The sequence below is a fragment of the Dama dama genome, chromosome 22 (assembly GCF_033118175.1).
Source record: "Dama dama isolate Ldn47 chromosome 22, ASM3311817v1, whole genome shotgun sequence".
NCBI lineage: Eukaryota > Metazoa > Chordata > Mammalia > Artiodactyla > Cervidae > Dama > Dama dama.
In genome coordinates, this window is record NC_083702.1 from 9,162,608 (window position 1) to 9,182,898 (window position 20,291).

A 20,291-nucleotide genomic window follows, 5' to 3' on the forward strand; every position below is an offset into this window, starting at 1 on the left:
CAAAGGCACATAGCAGCCCTCAGTGGAGATGGGGGTCTGCAAGGACATGTGGAATTTGGGGTGCCTGGTGTACACCTGTGTGAAATCAGATCTCAGGGTCTGGGGTTCAGAGGGAGAAGTATGGCCTGGAGCATCACGTGGGTGACATCAGGGTAGAAACTGTTTGTAGGTGGCATTTTATTTTTTAATTTTTTGGCTGCACTGTGAGGCATGCAGGATGTTAGTTCCTGGACCAGGAATTGAACCTGTGCCCCCTGCATAGGAAACATGGAATCTTAACCACTGGACCACCAGGGGAAGTCCCTCTAGGTGGCATTTTAAATGCCAGGAGCTGGGGGAGACGATGACTGGTGGGCAAACTGATGGAGCTTCTCAACCTTTTCACCCCTTTCTTGCCAGCGAGCCCCTGGACCAGGCCCTCTGCCCTAAGGAGAGCTGGGCATCAGCCAGACAAGGGCCCCTGGTGGCAGCGGGGCACCCAGGAGGGGAAGGGGGTGCACTTCCTGACAGGCCTCTCCCCTGGAGGTCTGGGGTGCTCTCTGCAGACAGGAGCTGTCAGCCCAGATTAGCACGACCGCTCTGCCAGGCCAGCTCAAGTAGAAAGAGCCGAGTTCATGCCAGCCTCTGCCAGGGGCCCAGCCCGCAGCCAGGAGGAAGGGAGTAGGCCTGGGGCAAGGGGCCGCGAGGCAGCGGCTGGCCCTGGGGCCCCCCTCTCTCCCTGGTCTGCCCAGGTCAGCAGAGGCTGCTGAGCAGCTGGGAGAGGCCGTGTGCTGCTGCTGCCACGGCCAGTGCCAACTAATCAGAGGCACAGTGGGTGCCCGGGAGGCCGGGCCAGGCAGCATACGGCCGGGTGGCCAAGGACACAGCTGCTGGCCCCAGCCCCGAGGGGAGGGGCCTGAGGACTGAAGGGGGGCCCCAGTGCCCACTCCTGAGACGAGAAGCAATGCCCGCACAAGGGGGTCTGCGGCACTGTGCCCTCCACCCCAGGGGAGGCCTTGGTTCCTCCCCAAGGCAGTCAGTGCTCACACCCTGGAGGGCGGGTGGTACCAGGCCTGTCCTGCTGAAGGTCCCCAACCAGACCACGGCCCCTGATGTCCTCTCACTCATTCTTCCAAAGTCTCTTGCCCACTCTTCTCTGAAGCCTCCTCAAAGTACGGTGTCGGGAGCCCCTCCCCTCAGCCCGGCCGCCCCCATTAGGGCACCTGGCCCCAGGCCCACAGCTGCCCAGCTTGAGCATCTGCCTACAGAGACGGGGCGGCATCAGAGCCTTCTCCATGACCCCCACGTCTAACCCAAGGCCTGGCTCCGTGGCCCCATTGCGGATGCTCCTCTGGATGAACGGATGAAGGAATGAACACACAGGCAGTGGCTCTCTCTCTTGATCTGGTGTCCTGTCCAAGAATCACGCCTTCCTGATGTGTAAAGCAGAATTTGACCCAGTGCGGAGGCAGAGCGGGGAGGAGAGGGCTGCCCTCACTCCATCCCCACCCCAAGCATCTCTCCTCTCGCAGTCCTGGCTGCTCTTTCCTGTTCTCATCAGATGTTCTGCCCAGATGTTCTCCAGCCCACCCCCATCTCTTCTGAAAGGAGCAGCCCTGGGGAAATCGGGCCCCTGGTCAATATCTTCTCTTTTCTCTCCCCACCTCCCTCCTTCCCTCCCTCCCTTCCCAGGTGGCTGCCAGACCTTTCTTCTTCTTCAGCTGCGCCCCAAGCCCCACTGAACACACACACAAATTGAAAGTGCTGAGATTCTCATGCAAGCTTTGTTTTCAGGCACCCCAGCCCTGTGCCAACAGATCTGGAATATGACATGTGGAGCATGAGACGCTTCCCCGGTGGCTCAGTGGTGAAGAATCCACCTGTCAATGCAGGAGACGTGGGTTCAGTCCCTGGGTCTGGAAGACACCCTGGAGAAGGAAATGGCCACCCTCAACAGTATTCTTGCCTGGAAAGTTCCACGGACAGAGGAGCCTAGCAGGGTGGAGTCCATGGGGTCGCAAAAGAGTCAGACACAACTTAGCGACTAAACGACAACCTGAGACCCCTACGTGATCAATGTATGGTGTTGGCACCTTCTAGGAGCAGGTGTCATGAAGATGCTTTGCTACCTCATAGCCTAGCAAGGGAGGGCTGGGACCCACCTTATGGATTGAGAAACAGGTCTGAGAGGTGGCCAAGATCCCAGGCACAAACCCTGGTCTAACTGCTCTGGATGCTGCTGTCTGCAACCCTGACACTGGGACCCTCCCTCTGATGGTGCGGGGATGGAGCAGTTCACCAGGCACCTGCTGTACATCTGGCACTGCAGACTAACCCACAATGAGGTGCCATGTGTCATCCCCCTTGTGCGGACAGGGGTCCAAAACAAGAGAAGTTTATTTTCCCAGGTCCGGCAGCTAACTAACATGGGCCCAAGCTCTGAACACTGGCAGGGCAACTCAGACACCATGCTCCGCGCTAACTACTCTACTATCCTCCTTCCTGCCCTGACTCATCCCCCTCGGGCTACTAAGGGCCCAGCACCACAAGAACTCTTCACCCTGACAGTGAAAGGCATTCAGAGGTCTGGACCACACCAAACTTGGGGGTAGAGAAGGGGCCGTTACTTCAGCCCATTGGGCCCTTCTGCTTTGACCTTGGATGTGAGCAGGTGTCTTTCCTGATGTCCCTGTGCAGATGGAGTGGGTGGCTGAGATACCTATGCACTAAAAGGAAAGGAAGGAGGTTGTGAAAGGAAACACAAAGCTCTGGTCAGCTGTGTGACTTTCAGGAGGTTACTCAAGCTGTCTCTGCCTCAGTTTTCCCATCTGTAAAGTGGGCATCACAACGGTACCAACATCCTAGGACTGTTATGATACAGTTCGTGTAAAGCATATGATAAAGTTTAGCCACTTATCATTATTAGCAAATCCCTAGAAGACGTGGAACACTCACCTCACGCCTCCCTGTGACATGCAGTGCTCTGCGCCTACACACTAAAATGTGCACACAACCCCACATGTGCACATACATACACACAGTCCCAGAACAGCTCCTCTTCAGCCTGGCATGTGTAATCTCGCTCTGTCTGCCAGGACCACCCTTCCAGTTTTCTGTGTTCCTGGTGAGCACTCTCTGTGTTCCTGGTGAGCATTTTCCACAAGCAACCTCTGTGAAGAGGTCCTGATGGCCTCACCCTCCAACCCCAATGCTCCCAAGCACCTTTTTCATTAGAGTAGCACCTGTTGACCACTTACTGCATACAAGGCTCCATGCTAAGCTCTCTACACACATGGGAGCACTTTGTCCTTAGAAAACCATATAGTAACTGGTATCACTAATGTCATCTTATCATTGGAGAAATAGAGGCCCAGGGTCCCACAACGGGCAAGTGAAAGGACCAGAACTGGGGCCTGTCAGTAGAGAGCAAATCTCCAGTCCTGAGCCTGCAGCTGGGGCCCAATAGGGGCCTTCCACACAGCACTGTCAGCTCTGCCTCCCTGTCCCCAGGCCCTGCCCAGCCTAGCCCCAGCCCAGAGGCCCCTGCACAGAGGTGGACTCTTGCTGACCCAGGGGTTGTCAGCCAAATAGGGCTCCAGGAGGTGGACAGCTGCCCTGAGCTCCCTAGGCCTCCCTCCCAACCCCCTCCACAGCCTGGGTCAGGGCATACAGGGGCACAGGTGGGCCAGCAGTTCAGACTCAGCTGGCTCAGGCTTTAGCAGTAACTGCCCTAGTTTCTTAACGGAGAAAAAGCACTTTTCATATCTAAATGACTTGGTCAATGGGCTTTGGGAGGCACCACAGATGAACTGTGCCAACAAAGGTCCATTTAGTCAAAGCTATAATTTTGCCAGTGGTCAGGTATGGTTGTGAGAGTTGGGCTATAAAGAAAGCTGAGCACCTAAGAATTGATGTTTTTGAACTGTGGTGTTGGAGAAGACTCTTGAGAGTCCCTTGGACTGCAAGGAGATCCAGCCAGTCCATCCTGAAGGAGATCAGTCCTGAATATTCATTGGAAGGACTAACGCTGAAGCTGAAACTCCAATATTTTGGCCACATGATGCGAAGAATTGACTCATTTGAAAAGACCCTGATGCTGGGAAAGAGTGAGGGCAGGAGGAGAAGGGGATGACAGAGGATGAGATGGTTGGAAGGCATCACTGACTCAATGGACATGAGTTTGAGTATACTCCAGGAGCTGGTGATGGACAAGGAGGCCTGGCATGCTGCAGTCCATAAAAAGACTCGGACATGGCTGAGTGACTAAACTGAACTGAACAGTTGACTGAGGGATGTGTAGGGTGGCTGAGGCCTGGAGTCAACTGATGCCAGGAGGGAGCACTTTCAAAGATAAATCAACCCCATCTTGCCAAGGCCCAGAAAGGGATAGCGACTTATGAAAAGTCACACAGCAAGGACTTATAAAAAGTCAGAACCTAGCCTCCTGACTGGCAGTCTAGTGCTTCTTCCTTCCCTCCCCAACCGGCTCCTCTACGCTGTCTCCTGCCCTTTATCCGCCAGTGGTTGAGTGGTCAGGACACACCTACAGGGGTGGAGTGGAGGGACACATTTTATGATGTTCTGTAAAGAGCATGACCCCCAGGGGCCCCATCCATCCTGGGCAAAGTCCCTGCTCCTCCTTTGTACAAATAGGAAAACAGGCCCAGAGACTCCCAAGGGCTTCCCACGTCACACAGCAGACTCTCAGCAGAGCTCAGAAGCAGAACTTACATTCCCTGACAACCCAACTGAGTCTTCCTGGTTGCTCAGGCAAACTCCAGGCAGCCACCTCCCTCTCCACAGCTTTGCAATTAATAACCCATAATTTGACTTCCCCATCCCAATCCTCTAGCCTGCCATCTAGTGGCCAAATGGAAAGCTACAGGCTATTGTTGAATGAGTCCCAGGGCAGAAGCAACAATAAAGATAAACGGGGGACTTCCCTGGCAGTCCAGTGGATAACACTCTATGCTTCCAATGCAGGAGATGAGTGTTCGATCCCTGGTTGGGACTAAGGGAACTAAATCTCCCATGCCATGTGGCACGGCCTAAAAAAGATAAATGGGAGGACTTGGAATGTTCAGGGAAACAGCTAGGAAAAAAGAAGGCAACCAACCAAACCTCTCAGAGAGACACTTCTAAGTGACCCCCCACCCCTACAGGCCACTCATTCCCAGTGACTCTGGGCAGAGCTCTTGGCACCTGGGAAGGAAGTGGTGAGGTCTGTATTAGTGCACCCATTCCAACAGCCTGAGGCTCCTGTTAAGTTGCTCATGAAGATGGATTTATCTTAAGGTCCCTTTCGGGGAGGGCAGTGAGGCACATCGGCTGTTTTGGATCCCAGAGCATTCATGCTGTCAATAACTGCCCCCCAGGCCAGGTTCTGAGAAAACAAGAGATTCGTTTGTCAGCTGTGAGGCAGAAACAGCTCAGAGAGGGAACAGAACTGCCCATCTCGGGCAGCCCTGGGCCTCCTAGCAAAGCCTATTAGCAGGAAAGAAGCCCCTGAGGAAAGACCTGGACTCCTCTCTGGGCCCTTGGGGCTGCCCAGCCTCCAAAATCAGAACCTCCATGAGCGCGGGGCCCAGCCCTGCCCTTCTCTAGAGAACTGGACAGACTGGCACTGAGGCCTGCAAGTGACCCCCACAGCCAGGAGCCACAAATGAGCCCCTCACACGGGCAGTGAGGTGGGGGGAGGAGAGGCACATGGGCCCACACCCCCACATGTGCACACCCCCATGTACACATTCCCACATGTGCACACCCCCATGTACACATTCCCACATGTGCACACCCCCATGTACACATTCCCACATGTGCACACCCCCATGTACACATTCCCACATGTGCACACCCCCATGTACACATTCCCACATGTGCATACTCCCATGTACACATTCCCACATGTGCACACTCCCACATGTGCACACACATATACACACAGTCTCTCAAAGAGAGAGACCCTCACACACACACACACACACACACACACACACATGCACAAATGTACAGAAACACATCCACAGAGACCCATACCCTGCGCGTCTATCCCGCCCACCCCTCACCCAGACCATCTCAGAAATGTCCTGTCACATCGCTGTTCCCATGCCTGTGAGACCCTGAGACCTGACGGGAGATGCAGAAAGTAGGGTAGCCTACAAACACCCCTGTATGACCCCGGTACACGCATCTCTGGAAAGGGGGCCGGGCCTGTGGGCTGCATGGCCAGGAGGGTGACTGGCCACGTGGTCGCTGCCCCCTGAGGGCAGTCCTGCCTTTCTCCCTGAGGGGGACCCCCAGGAGAGGTGCAGCCCCTGCCCGGTCCCCTCCCTGCTGAGGTTGATGTTGCCCAGGCCAGACGCTTGATCCCCTCCAGGTCTCTCCAGAGTTAGGACCAGACCTTCCATCCACCTGCTCCTCTCCACCCTGCCCAGCCTGGCCATCGTTCACCCGCATTGCGGGAGCAGTCTTGTATCCACTTGCTCACCGCTGCCAAGGTGTCTCTAAAATACTGCCTTGTTGGCTCAGCCCCCTTGCTCCGCTGGGTCTCAGCTCAGACACCACCTCAGACCCCCAGTGCCCCCCACTGTGCCCCTCCCTGCACCCCTGTGCCCTCCACATGCCCGGCACCCCTCGGTCTGAGCATGGGCAGCACAGGACAGCTGCTCGATATACCTGCCCAGCGGGTCCACTTCACACCTATTTACTGAGCACCTGCTACACACCAGACATAGTTCTGGGCGCTGCGGGAATAAAGGCTGCCTTGTGGCCAGGTTCCCAGGAGGAGATGGGGCCTGGGGAGGGGAACATGCACCCCTGGGAGAAGTGTGCTGCTTAGAAACGGGCTCCAGTTCAGTCCCTGCCACTGACCTGCTGTGTGACCTTGGGCTGGCCATGGCCCTCTCTGGGCCTCATTGGCCTCATTTGTTAAAAGGGGTAAAGATGGTTTAGAATGAGGTGATCTTTAAGAAGACTCCTAGGCTTGGTGGCAAGTGGGAAGGACAGAAAGGATGCCAGCCAGGATGGCCTCTTTGGATGCCCCTTCTCTGCCCCGAAGGAGTCTCCCTAGGACCAGGAGGAGACAAAGGTGAACTGCTCCTCCCGCTCCCAGACAGCTTGAGTTCCCACCGCCCACCTCTCGATTCCTACCTCTCAAGCCCTCGCTTGGGACCCTCACAGCAGCTCTCAGGGGCCCCTGAGTTCCCCATCATGTCAAGGCTCATGTGTGGGGAGTTGACCTTGTACATGTGACCTTGAGACACCAGCCCTTCCCCCTCTGCACCTCCTCCAGCCTGAGCCAGCCTACCCCATCCTCAAGTCCCTCTGCTCCACAAACATCCCAAAGCACAGCCTCCACTGCCCCTCCAGGCCTGTCCGGGCTGACGGACACGAGCCCAGAGTCAGGCGGACAGTTGCAGAGAGGTGGGCAGGCTGGGAATGGGTGGAGCGGGGCCAGTGCCACCTGGGGAGGAGAACAAGGTGCCAGGAGCCCCTTCACCTTCTGCAGAAGAAGAAACGGAGGCTCAGGCAGGGAAGAGAACTAGAGCTCAGACCGAGTCCGGGAAGAGAGGGGCTTGGGACAGACAGAACTCTGCTCAGATGCCTGCCTTGCCCCTGAATTGCTCTGTGACCTTCTGCAAGCCATTTAACCTCCCTGAACCCACACAGGTTGTCGAGAGAGGATTAAGTTGGCCATCAGCATGTCAAGAGCCTGGCACACAGGAGGTGGGCGGATGCTCGCGGAAGTCCCTGTCCTTCTCCATCAGGACAGAAGCTTCCTGGGGCAGGGCTCCCCCTCCTCCTTTCCCAAATCCCCATTCCATTCTTGACACCAGGCAGTGGAAAAGAGTCGGGGGACCTCCTGGGCAAGTAACCTCATGTTTCCTTGAAGTCTTGGTTTTTTTCATCTCAGTTTTTCATGAGCACAGCCCACCTCCAGCCCAGGGAGACAGTAAGGCTCAAAAGAAATCACAGAGATGAAAGGCTTTGAAAGCAGTGTGAGTCTAGGCAGATGTCAGGGATTGTTGTTCTCAGATAACCTCTCTCAATACTAGGTGGGTGGACGGATGGGGGCAGCTGGTCAGATGGGGGAGCCGAGCGGGTGGATGGACCTGTATGTGGGAGGCGGGGTGAACCTATGAGGGGTGGGGGGGTGTGTCAGGAGCTGGAGTTCCAGGTCACTCGGCACAAGTTGGGGGTCCAAGAGCCCCTCCCCAGTAGAAAGCTTCATGACAACTCCCTCCAACTAACCAGCTTTTTTTCACACACCTGCCACCATGACTAGCCCCCTGCAAGGAATCTTGTCCCCAACAAGCCAGAAACTTGCTGCAGAATGAGTCCCTTGGGGACCCAGAGGCATCAGGGCCACCCTCCAGCATCTTCAGGCCCGAGTAATGGCCCAAGTGGCCTGGGCAGCAGGGCTCACATCTGTCCTGTCACAGAAGGGTCCCGTGCCCAGCACAGGCCTGGCACTCGGAGGTGCTGGGCAGCCTTGCTGAGTGCGTGAGTGGCAGGGTGGGCCGGGGGCAGGGCCGGGGGCGCCAACTCACTGGGCACACGGTTGATGGCTTTGAGGGGCCTCAGGACGCGCACGGTGCGGATGGCCGACAGGTTGATGTTCTGGAGGTCCAGGGAGTACTCGACCATCCTGCGAAGAGAGGGGAGGAGAGTGAGGCCCCGCGCTCGAGGGGCGGCGGGGCCACGGCCCAGACCAGCCACGCCCACACCCAGAAGGGGTAAGAAAAGTGGTCAGAATCCCCGGCTAAGCCCCAGTCAGCCCTGTGGCCTCGGGCTGTCCCCATGGGCCCATCTCCTCCGCAAGCAGGGCTGGTGACATCCACCGTGTGGACTGCCCGGAGGAGCCCGGTAGATGCGGCCGGGGGCAGAGGGAATAAGAAGCAGAGACCCTGGGTCCCCCAAACCTGTCCAGCACTGAGCCGGCAGCTCCTGCCCTCGTTTCCAGGGCAGCCCCCCAAACAGGGAGCAGTCACCCCATCCCCCAGGGGGAGAACGGAGGTGCCCAGAGGCCCCAGGCTGAGCTCAGATGGTGACTGGCCATCACAGCTACAGCCGCAACAGCAGTGTCTGCAAAGCCCTCGCTGAGGGCAGAGACCAGGGTGGAACCCCCCATCCCTCCATCTCCCCAAGTCCCCAGGAACCCCCCAAGTCAGGGTTAGATGCCCAGATTTATGATGAGATGAGGCTGTAGGAGAGGTGATGTCACATGTCCCAGGTCACCTAGCAAATGGGTTTTAGAAGCTCAAGCCAAGAGCCATCCCAGTTCTGCCCCCTCCCCAGTTTCTGAGTTTCACCTGGGCTCTGCGAGGCCAGGCATCAGAGACCAGGGCTCGGGGGTGTGGCAGGCAGGCAGTACTTGACCTGTAGGAATAATCCCCTTTTTGGGCCTGCCCGCCAGCCAGCCCCTGCAAGGCGCCCAGGCTCCAGCCTCGTGGGCTCACTGCACTGACCGGCTCCAGGCCTTCCTCCCACTGTCTCTTCCGCTGAGAACGCCTCCCTCCTCTATTGAAGCCTTAATCGGTTTCCGTACAGAAGTCCCGGGAGACTTGGCAGTTTCCCCACACCCGGGTCCATAATGAACCAGGCCAGTCCAAGTGCTATGGACCCAAGAACGACTCAGACAGGCCCCTACCCTCAGGAGTCCGCACGGAGGCAGGGCAGAGACTCAAAGGCAAAGACAGCCCTGGAGCCCTCACCACTGCCCTCCTTCTCATCCTCGGGGCCTCTCCCCACAGGCCCGCCCGCCCCTCCCACCGTCCACCAGTCCAGCAGCAGCTCAGAGGCAGTTTGCCTCCTCTAGGAGGCCTTCCCGGATCTCCACAGCAGGCAGATCTCAGGGGGGGCCCCCTCTGTAGTTCCCAACATGTCCACCAAATCCTCCCTGCTCAGTCGCTACCTGCTCCCCATCTCTGAAAGGCAGGCCCCAGGGGCCTGCCGCCCCAGCCTCACCCCGGACGCCCCAATCACCAGACCTGGGCCCTCAAGCCTGAGACTCGGGCCCGGCTGCCAGTTCCACCTGTCACCGCCGTCAGCGGGAATGAAGGCCTCTCCTGTACACCGTGCAAACCTGTCCGACTGTTGTGAGGCTGCCGCCCCGCTCCCGCCGCTTGAAGAGTAATGGAGTGAAAGCCCTGCTTGCCTCAAACGCCTCCATCCATCCCCCAGCTTTCTGGGGCCCAGGCTTCACTCCCTCTCTTTGTCTCTCTCTCTCTTTCACACACACACACACACAACCCAGAGTCAAACGCCTGCACACAACCTCTGGTGCACACACACATACACACTCACTCCTTGAATGCCCTCATCCACACTCGCTCCTACCAGAGCCCAAATTCAGATGAAGGAATGTGACAGAGACCTCAGAACCAGAGAGAGACCACCGGGGGGACCAGAGGAGGGGGCGGGAGGGGATGCAGCGGGGGGACAGGGGGCAGCAGCCAGGCAGAGAGGGCAAGAGCTGAGGCACCCAGGGGCAGCGGGTGACGTGAGAAGGGGGCGCCGGGGGAGGGGGGCTGCGTGAGGATTCCGTGCGTGGGTGAGCCAAACTGTCGTTTTCCTATCTGGAAGAAAGACTCTCCAGGCAGCCCAGGAGATGTGTGTGATGGAGGCGCTGCGGGGGTGGCACACGTGGGCACATAAACAGGTTCTCACGCTGGCGCATGCACACACGCACACACACACACACACACACACACACGCCAGGCCCGGGACAGCCACCCCAGGGCAGGCAGCCAGGCCCAGCTCCAGCCTGCCCCTCCCCCGTCCCCCATCCCCTTTAACACAGACCCTATCCCTTCTGCCTGGTTCTATTCCATCCTGACAACCGGCTCGGTTGGTGCCTTGCTGGGTGTGCTGGAGGTGGGGGCTCCCCTCCCACGTCAGATGGAACCCACCCAGGGCACACCTCCGAGCTCCCCCAGGTGCCAGTCCAGGATTTGTTCATGTCTCACAATAAAAATAAATAGCTGCTTCACAGGCAGAGGGGTAGACAGAAAGTGAATGGATTTTGAGGGCCTCTTGCGTGTGTTCTTATTATTCACCTGAGTTAACCTCCTCGAGCGCCCTCTACATCAGTCAGATCCCACCCCAACCCCCTCCTTGCTCCCCTGGACCAGGGCAGGCCCACAAGCCACACAGGGCTTGCTCTGCACTGGGAGCCCTCAGGACAATCCTGCCTGGTTCCTGACTCTCCCGCCCCACTCGGCCACACGGACTCCGTGCTCGTGATCCCCTCTCAAAGAACCCGCAGTCCACAGTCTGGGACTAAAGCTTCTTAATTAAGTCAGGAGCACCCACCATGGCCTTGACCTAGGATAGGCTGGAGGGCAAGAATGGGAAACTATAGATGCCCTGCATATTCAGGCCCGATGGTGAGAAATCGGATTCACCTTCCTTATGTGTTTCTCTAAAACAAGTGGGGCTGGCCCCTGGGTCTTGAGCATGATACAAGTTATGACTGGATGTCACCAAGGCTCACGATAACCCAGAGTTAGTAAGCCCTAGGATCTGAACACCTCCTAGACCCCAGCCCTCTCATGGAGGCTGATCTGACTCTTGTCCCATCTCCGAAGGGGGACTACACAGCCACAGCCTGGCAGATCAGACCAACACAGTGGCTCCACCCCTTCCCTTCACCTCTGACCTGATCCTCTACTGCAAAAACCCCCCTGAGAATTCACCAGTTGCAAGCGCCTGGATCCCCACTGAGAAACTCCCCCAGAGAAATTTCTTGAAGAACTTAGTGCCAAGATCTTAGCTCTGAGCTTCCTGGCAGTCGAGTCAAAAGGAGAAATGTGATGAGTCACTGAGTTCATGGCAGCATGATCGACCTTGGCCTTGAGAATTCCCCTGCCTGAACATTTCTCCCAGGTCCTGACTCTCTCTTCTGTATTTTGTGAACCTATCGGGGTGTCTGGCTGCAGCTGCATCGCCTGTCTGGGGGAGCAAGACCAAGCGTAAATGCTTTCAGTGGTAAAGAGTAAACAGCAGGTACACGGTGAGGAATCCAGCAGTTCTCACAGTTCCCTGAGAGGCAGAGGATAGAAAGCTGGACATTGAACAAGGATGGGGAGACAGGCACCAAGCGAGGGGCCGGGAGGTAGGAACTGCAGGTCTGAGTCTCCGCCCTGGAACCACGCTGTCCTGACGGTGACTGTACCCACCAGCCCAACGTGGACAGTTGCCGACAGCTCCAGCACCCTGCCCCCGCCTGGCCACCGTCCCTCTCTGCTGACAGCCGCAGCAGCCTTGGTGAGCCCAGAGCTCCTGAAACACAAAGCTAGCTGGGTCACTCCTGGCCTTAAACCCTCAGTGGCTCCCCACTGCCCTCAGAACAAAGTCCAAGCCCTGAGCAGAGTCTTCACGACCCTGCAGTCTGGCCTAGGCCCCCTTCCCCCACCCCTTGCTCCTACTCCACACATCTCAGGCACCAGGCGCAAAGAGCTTACCAAACACGCCTCCCTGTCCCTTTCCTTTGAGTGGAGCCCATCCTCCTCACTCTCCGCCTTCAAGACCCCCTCCTCCAGGAAGCACTGCTCCCCGCTCCCTGCACCGCAGGCTGCCCTCACCCCTCTGGGCTCTGGCTCCACCCACATTCTGTTCACACCTCCCATCTGGCTTGGGATCCCCCAACACTGCCTCAGCCCAGGACTCAGGAGCCTCAGTTTACTTGGGAGGTGATCCCAGGAGGCCCAGCAAGGGGGCAGAGAGAGAAAAACCAGCAAGGGGCTGTTCATGAACAGGTCACCCTGCAAACACAAACGGGGTGCAATCCCAGCGGGACCCTGACAGGCTGTGTGCCTCAGACCTGGACCAGCAGGGGCGGGGCCGAGGCGTCGTCCTTGGACGACCGGCTGGATGCTGGCAGGGCATCTCTCAGACACAGCCCGCTCCAGCCCCACCACGCAGAGCAGGCACAGCACTGACTCGGGGAATCTATGCAGCCCGAAGGACACTGGGGACGGAAGAAGCCACCTCCCCCCTCGGGAGAGCTGAAGGAGCATTCTCCCCCCACCAACAAAAGAGAAGGCGAAGAGAGCTGCTCTGTGGGTGAATAACCATCCGGCTGACTTCCCCCAGGCCCCAAGTAAGACATCACTTGCAGGAGTGAGAAATTAATCCCTAATTACACAGTTACTTTATCGTGCAGCTTCAGTGCTAAAAGTCTAAAAAAAAAAACCAACAAAACCCCCCCTCTACCTCCTGCCAGCTCCCAGGCGCCTAATTAGGTAAGTAAATTTGCTTTAAAGCGAGCACGTTCGTCCTGACATCACCCCAGGAGGAGGGTGACTGCACCCAGCTCCCGGATGGGGTGTCATCTGGGGAAAGGGGCTCGGGTGTGGCCATGCTGAGGTGAGGACCATGCCAGGGTGGGCAGGCAGGTTGGACACCTGCTCTTAGGGCCCTCTCCACGGATTCCTGCTGAGAAGCCTCTCCCCTGGTTCCCAGGAGACGCGCAGAGACCCAGGCCCGGTCTACAGCTGGACACTGTCCTGCACGACCACCATCAGCCACCGCGACTGGTTCAGGATGGGCTGTGAGGAGCTGCTGGCCCTTGAGCCGGGACTGCAGAGAAGAGATGCTCTACCTGGCTAAGCCACCACCAGGAAACCCGGAGGCGCTAATGGCCATCTTGCCTCCATGGTGGCCGGAGAGCTCTGCCAGAACAGGGGAAGGCGGAGGCCAGAACCGGGGCGAGGCAGGATCCTGACCATATGGTTGGAGCACTCCCCGCCAGCTGCACCCGAACCGCGGATCTGTGCTCTGTTCTGCCCAGGCACACGAGCCAGCCCCTTCCCTCTGGGGCTTAGGTGTCAGGTGAACTGGTTTCTCTCCCTGGCAACTTGCAGAGTCCTGTTGCTTCAGAGGACTTTCCGGAGCACTCGCCGTGTGCCAGGCGCTTTACACCCCTTCCCCTGGAGGGAGTAGGGCACCCACCCTGGAAGCTGAGGCACAGACAGAGCCCAACTGAGCAGTGGGGGGGCCTAGGAGCTCAGCACAACCCGCTCCCCCCACACTTCATCAATCATCAGATCAGGCAGAGAAACTCCCACAGCCAGCCAGTAAATCAGACCGGCAGCACGTGGAATAGGGCCAGCAACCATGGAGGCTGTGTTACCCAATGTTTAGAGCACAGAGCCTGGGTTTCAATCCCAGCTTGGGGTTTGCACCGGGTGACCTTGGGCAAGTCACTGAATCAACCTCATGGGGTCGATGAAATGCGTTCACATATGGATTCAGCACCAAGGACGGGGTTTGGCACATGAAAGCCAGCCATTATTACATCACAGCCTCATTTGCTGCCTCAGGGCACACTCCCCACGAATCACATGCTACCTGCTTAAACCCTTCCCTGGATCCCACTTCCTGCCGGGGGAAGCCCAGGCTTATGATAAGGGCCTCTGGAGGCTCCCCAACCATGACTCCATCACCGCCCACCATTTGCCCTGCAGTCCAGGAACACCCGAACATCTCAGTTTCCCAGAATACACCAGCAGATATGCCTCTGCATCTGTCAGCCTCTCTCCCTGGGACGCCCTTCCTGGCTTTCAGATCCCACCCCCGGGCACCTCTGGCTCGAGGGGGTGCTGCTGTGTCCCTGTTCTTCAGGGCATGGCTTAGAGCCCTAGTTATGTCCCCAGCCCCCCGTCCAGCACCCAGCTTGGAGGCGGCTCCCCCTGCCAGCTTGTCAAACAAATAACTTGAGGGACAAGATCAGAAAAAAAATTAAAAGAAAAATCTAGGAGCTGACAAGAAGCAACATAAAATGACTGAGACTTAACATCTTTCCAGGAAATACCCCTCCCAGGAGATGATTTCTGAGTGTTACTGATAAAAATAGGGTGTTTCCTCAATCTTTACCAGGGACTCACAGGGGCTTTCTTAAAAATGTAATGTAAGATGTAGCTAATGGAAAGGAAGCTGAGATGCTGGGAATGGCAACTCATCTGTCAGGAGGCAGCTCTGTGATGACTCAGGCTTGTGTCGGGTGGTAACTAGACCACCAGCCTATGCTACTATCCCAGCACCCAGCACATAGTAGGTGTTCAGTGGAGGGAGGGCAGGAGGGAGAGAGGAAATCATGGAAAGAGAAAATTAGGGACTGATAATGTTAACCCTTGACTCTGGCCAGTGTTTTATGATTGGTGGGTCATTATTGCCCAGATACCATCACACAATTCTTATGAGACCAGAACAAAATTTCTTTCTTTTTTGGGGGGAGGGGATCGCACTGGGTCTTCATTGCTACATGCAGGCTTTCTCTAGTTTCGAGCGGGGCTACTCTTCACTGGGGCACGCGGGCTTCTCATTGTGGTGGCTTCTCTCATTGCAGAGCACGGGCTCCAGAGTGCAGGCTCAGTAGTTGTGATGCATAGGCTTAGGTGCTCCATGGCACATGGAATCTTTCCAGACCAGGGATCGAACCCACGACTCCTGCATTGGCTGGTAAATTCGTATCCACTATTCCATCAGGGAAATCCAAGAACTGGGTTTCTTAAGCCTACCTGACAAAGAAACTGATGGACTGAAGCCAAGCCAGGCCAAGTTCAGAGTAAAGGAGGAACTGGGGACCACAAAAGAAATTTGGGGACTTCGGCAGCAGAAGACCCTGGACCATCTCTCCACAAGGCTCTACAGAGGGGACAACACTCAGTGACTTTGTCTCTGGGTAGAGTTGTCAGGTAGATAGAGGATGCCCAGTTAAGGCTGAACTTCAGGCAAAACAGTATTATCATTTTTGGGTGTACATCCCAAATATGCCTCCTGACTGCCTCCCACAAAATTCAGCTCCCTTACTCCAGAGTAGTCTTGGCACCACGGCCAGTGAGCACAGCTGCTGAAAACCAAATAGGGATTCTTTTGGCTCCACCACAGCCTCAGGGAAAAAAATCCTTCTTCCGGGACTCATCCCACACCCTTCTGAGAGCTGGTGAGGCCATCCAAGTCCTCCAGGGAAGATCAACTGGGATCTTTTGGCCTCTGAAAGGGTAAAACCCTTTATGTTGCGAGTCAGCACGGGTTCTGGGGACAGTCATACCTGAACACATCACACAGTCCCTACAGGCTGTGTGACCTGAGGCAGGCTGATGATCTCTGAGCTTCCATTTCCCCAGTTGGGAAGTGAGGTTAATAACCCCAAGTTCTCAGGACAGTGGGGGTGTAGGTAAGAAAGTGCAACCCAGTCAAGGAACGTTAGTTCTGGCAACCCACCTAGGCATCATCACAGATTTGTGCCTACCTGGAGCTCCCTTCTCTGCTTGTAGGGTAACAGTCCTGGGATTTGCCAAAAGCATCCTCCCCACTCTCTGACCACGTGGTATGAGAGAGGTCAACCTCACAGCTGGCCCAGGGCATAGACCTTGACCTAGGTCTGGCCAATCAGAATGCTGCCTCATTTAGGCTACAGTGATTGGTTCAGGGATGAGCCCATGACCTGTGCCAGCCAATCCAAGCCAAGGAGGCTCTCTCCCACTCTGCTTGGAGTGGCTGGGGAAGCAGGGGTGTCTTTCCGTTGAACTGGAGGGAGGAGTTTGTGCCCTCCTTCTGCCCACCCCCTACCCCTCCAACCTAGAGGAAAGCTGCCTTGGATGGAAGTCAGCACAGAGGACCGAGAAGAGCTGTAGGGTGGGAGGACACTCTGCCTGGTGACATCTTGCAGGACTCTGGATTGAGCGGGTCCTGAAGTCAGAGACCCCTCGACTTTCAGGAAAAGGGATGGTAAGCTTCTTTAAACAAGGTTCAGAGGGTTCCTGTTCATATAAATTGAGAGAATTCTGACTGATTTATGATTGACTGGTGTCTGGTTTGTCAACCTGTAGCCTGAGAATCTCTGGTAATTTACCCCCTACCCGGTCCCCCATGTCATCTAGCATCCTGTTTCCATGGAAACGGACCAGAGCGACAATCATCATGCTGTCTCTCCCTCCCAGTTTATTCCATATGCAAATAAAGAATCATCCACACCAGGACTTTCCCTGGAACCTTCCCAGGTCCACACCCACCCAAGGGCCAATTCAGCTAAAAGAAAATGGCCCCAGATCCCCCAGCTCTGCAGTGACGGGACACAAAGATACAGAACAAATATGGAGCTTCCCCTCTGTGCTGACTCTGGGGTTGAGTTCCAGGGACTCCAGGACAATGGCTCGGCCTTGGCCTTGCCCTGGAGCACACAAGCCTTGGAGTAGACAGACCTATAGAGCCCAGGATAAATCAGGGTCTAAAGTCATAGAACCAAGAGGATTCTACCTGGGCCTGCTGACATGTGCAGTGCTTCCTTGATTGACCCAGAAATCATGGACATAGAGCCATGCAGCAAAGGCTTCTGGAAACAGCCCAGTGGTGACCCTCTCACACCAGTAACCACAGCAAGTCTGCTAGTGGGCACTGGCCTCTGTGGAGCTTACACGGGTTGATAATTGACTTCATATTTCTCAACAGATCACGTACATCCCCAGACAGCCCAGGCAGGGCTCCTGAGGCTCCAGTTAGGACTTGGAGACATGGGAGGGCCACAGCTTTGGCCAAGAGCAAATGAAGAAACACAGGCTGTAGGAGAAGAGGGTGGCAGACTCTGAGAGTTGCCCACCCGAAGTCCATTCTCTCTTCTTCCAATCTTGCCTGGCCCCAGGGAACAATTCTTGATTGATTTACCCATATTCAATGATGTTTTCCATTCCCCTAGCTTCCCTTGCTGCTAAGCACGGCCATGAGACCCAGCTCTGGCCAAGTGTGCTGAGATGGGGAAGGATCTAGAAAAGAATATGTTGTTTTCCAGATCCAAGTAGACAGGCACAGCTGGCATAGTCCTGTCTCCCTCCACCCTTCCTGCCTTCAACACAGACACGACGCCCACAGCGTCAACAGCCACCCTGTGCCCATGAAAAGAAGATCTGGAAAATCACAAGGACATCAGCCCCCACATCACAGAACCATCACCGGTAACCACTGACCTCGGAACGTCATGATATGTCGGGAAAAACATCCCAGGATTTGCACTGTGGTCAGATGTTCTGTTAACTTGCAGTCCAGTATATCCCTGACAGATACACCCAGCACGTTACACAGAACCAGGATTCGATGCCCCCGGAGCCAAGGTGCCTGGACGCAACTCCTGGCTCTGTCCCTTACCAGGTCGTGACCTCGGGCAGGTCACTCTCTGTCGCTGTGCTCATCTGTGGAATGGAACTGACCGCAGTCCCTCCCTCACAGTGCTAGTCTGAAGATTAGGCCAGATAATGCACAGCATCAGGCCTACAGTGAGTACTCCGCAAACAGTAGATGCTCTTATTTTTTTTTTTCACCTGGATAATGCCTAAGAGGATTCAATTCCTTTTGCTTTTTAAAGTCCCACTGATGGGCCACTTTGGACAATAGGAACTCTCAGCAAGCAACCACAGAGGGGACAAGCCTGCCTGATCTCTTTAGAAAGCTCTAGTTCAGGGATAAGGAACAATTCTTATTGACATTTTGTTGCCCGAGAGCCTGTAAGAGTCAGGTTGGAGAAGCTGCTCCCCACGCACTCTGGGGAGAAGCTGTTTCCAGGGCATGATAGATCCTGGCCCAGCCCCTCCTCCTTCCTCCCTGGCCAAGGTGCAGAGTTCCTGATGTTACCGCTATTCATGTTAATATTATTAACGATGACAGAAATTTTTACGAGTCCCCACTGTTTTATTGACAGAGCACATCTGCTTGTCTTGAGAATTAATTCAGATGCTGGGCACGGATCAGAGACAGAGCCCTCCTCAGGCCTCTTCTCCTTCCTGTGGTTCCCAGAACCGGGAATCATGCTCACTACTCGAAGGGCTCCTGATGAGGGGCTCTGTGAGGGTCAAAAGAACCCAGACCCACCTGGGCATTTGCATAAAATGCAGATGCCTAGGCCCTCTGTACCTGCTGGGTCAGGATCCCCTGGATGAGGCCCCAGAATCTGTATTTTAACCTGTGCCCCAGTAACCCTGTGGCTCTCTGAATTTCGAGGAGCACAGAGAAGGGGTACAAGGTTGCACATATGTTTAAGTTTTGGAGAGGTTGCCCATTCCTGATCGGCTCATGCTTATCCCCCAGCAGCTCCATTTTCCACGCCAAGGCCTGCTCCAGGATACCATCATAGTCAAAAGCTTTTAAGGGACATCAGACTCAAGGCCACTCCTGTTCCCTGAGCTACTCCAAGGAGGGGGGCCCACACCAGCCATGACCTTGGCAAGGGCACTGGCTCAGACTCATTCTAGAATGGTCCCTACCAGCCCAGCCCCACAGCCCTAGCTCACCATACCCACCCCTCCTCCCAGACACCAGTCATCAGAATTCTTGGGAAAGATTTTAACAGAGGTACCCAGACCCCTCCCCACAGCTGTCAATGGCCATTTCATGTGGTTTTATTTTTTTGGTTAAGGGAGGTGGTAGTATTACCAGTATGATGCAGCAAGGGAGATATATAGATAAAGAAAATCTCAAGTTCAACAAGAATGTCATTGAATATTTCATGACCTCCTAATGGACTAAGGCAGAGACGCGTAGCTTAAATAACACAGTGAGGTAGGTTCCACTATTACCGACTGATGAGTGGGGCTTTGTCACACACTGGAAGAGCCTCTAGTGAGGTGCCAAGGGCCTCGCTGTCCTGGCCTGATCAAGCACAGGAAGAAAATGTAATGAGTGACGGAAACAAGACTCCAAGAGATCATTGTAAGATGAAATTAATAACAATAAATGCAAAGGTGGGTATTTGTGTGTTTTTTAAAAAATCAACTGTGTTTAGCTCCAGAGTAGGAGAGACCTGGCTTGGAGAGTGAACACAACCTAGGGTGGCAGGTAGCACAGCCCGTCAGCAGGTCACCACAGTCCCACGTGGTCCTGGGTGAGGGCAGTCCCTCTTCTCTCCCATAAGTCATCAGTGGGAAGCCGGGGTCCTTCCCCCCAGCCAGGGACCAAGACAGCCTAAAGTAGGTCCAGCAGGGGAGGCCACCTCCCCTCCTTTGATAAACAGCGGGAGATGCTGGGAACATTTTATATGGGGAAGGGGAGACTCGGGGAGGAAATGAGCTGCTTTCCAATGTGTGAAGGCTGTCACAAGTCTTCTGGGGACATCCCTGCCGGAATGGCAATCCATCCCAGTATTCTCACCTGGAGAATTCCATGGATGAAAGAACCTAGTGGGCTACAGTCCATGGGATCGCAAAGAGTCAGACACGACTGAGCCACTAACACACACTGCCCAGGGACTCCAGGCCCCTCTGGGCGATCATGCCCCTGCCCCTTCTCTGGCCTCATCTCTAAGCACCCACCCACCCCATGGG

The 20,291-nt window shown here is 55.7% G+C and overlaps 1 protein-coding gene across 1 annotated transcript in view; it reads right to left on the bottom strand.

The window, feature by feature from the left end:
• The window catches only part of CACNA1I (calcium voltage-gated channel subunit alpha1 I), a 106,732-nt gene that overhangs the window by 60,942 nt on the left and 25,499 nt on the right, over positions 1-20,291 (bottom strand). Inside the window, exon 4 of the mRNA XM_061124040.1 lies at positions 8,529-8,626. Within this exon, the coding sequence (XP_060980023.1) occupies positions 8,529-8,626 (98 nt within the window). The remainder of the gene's footprint in view (positions 1-8,528; positions 8,627-20,291) is intronic.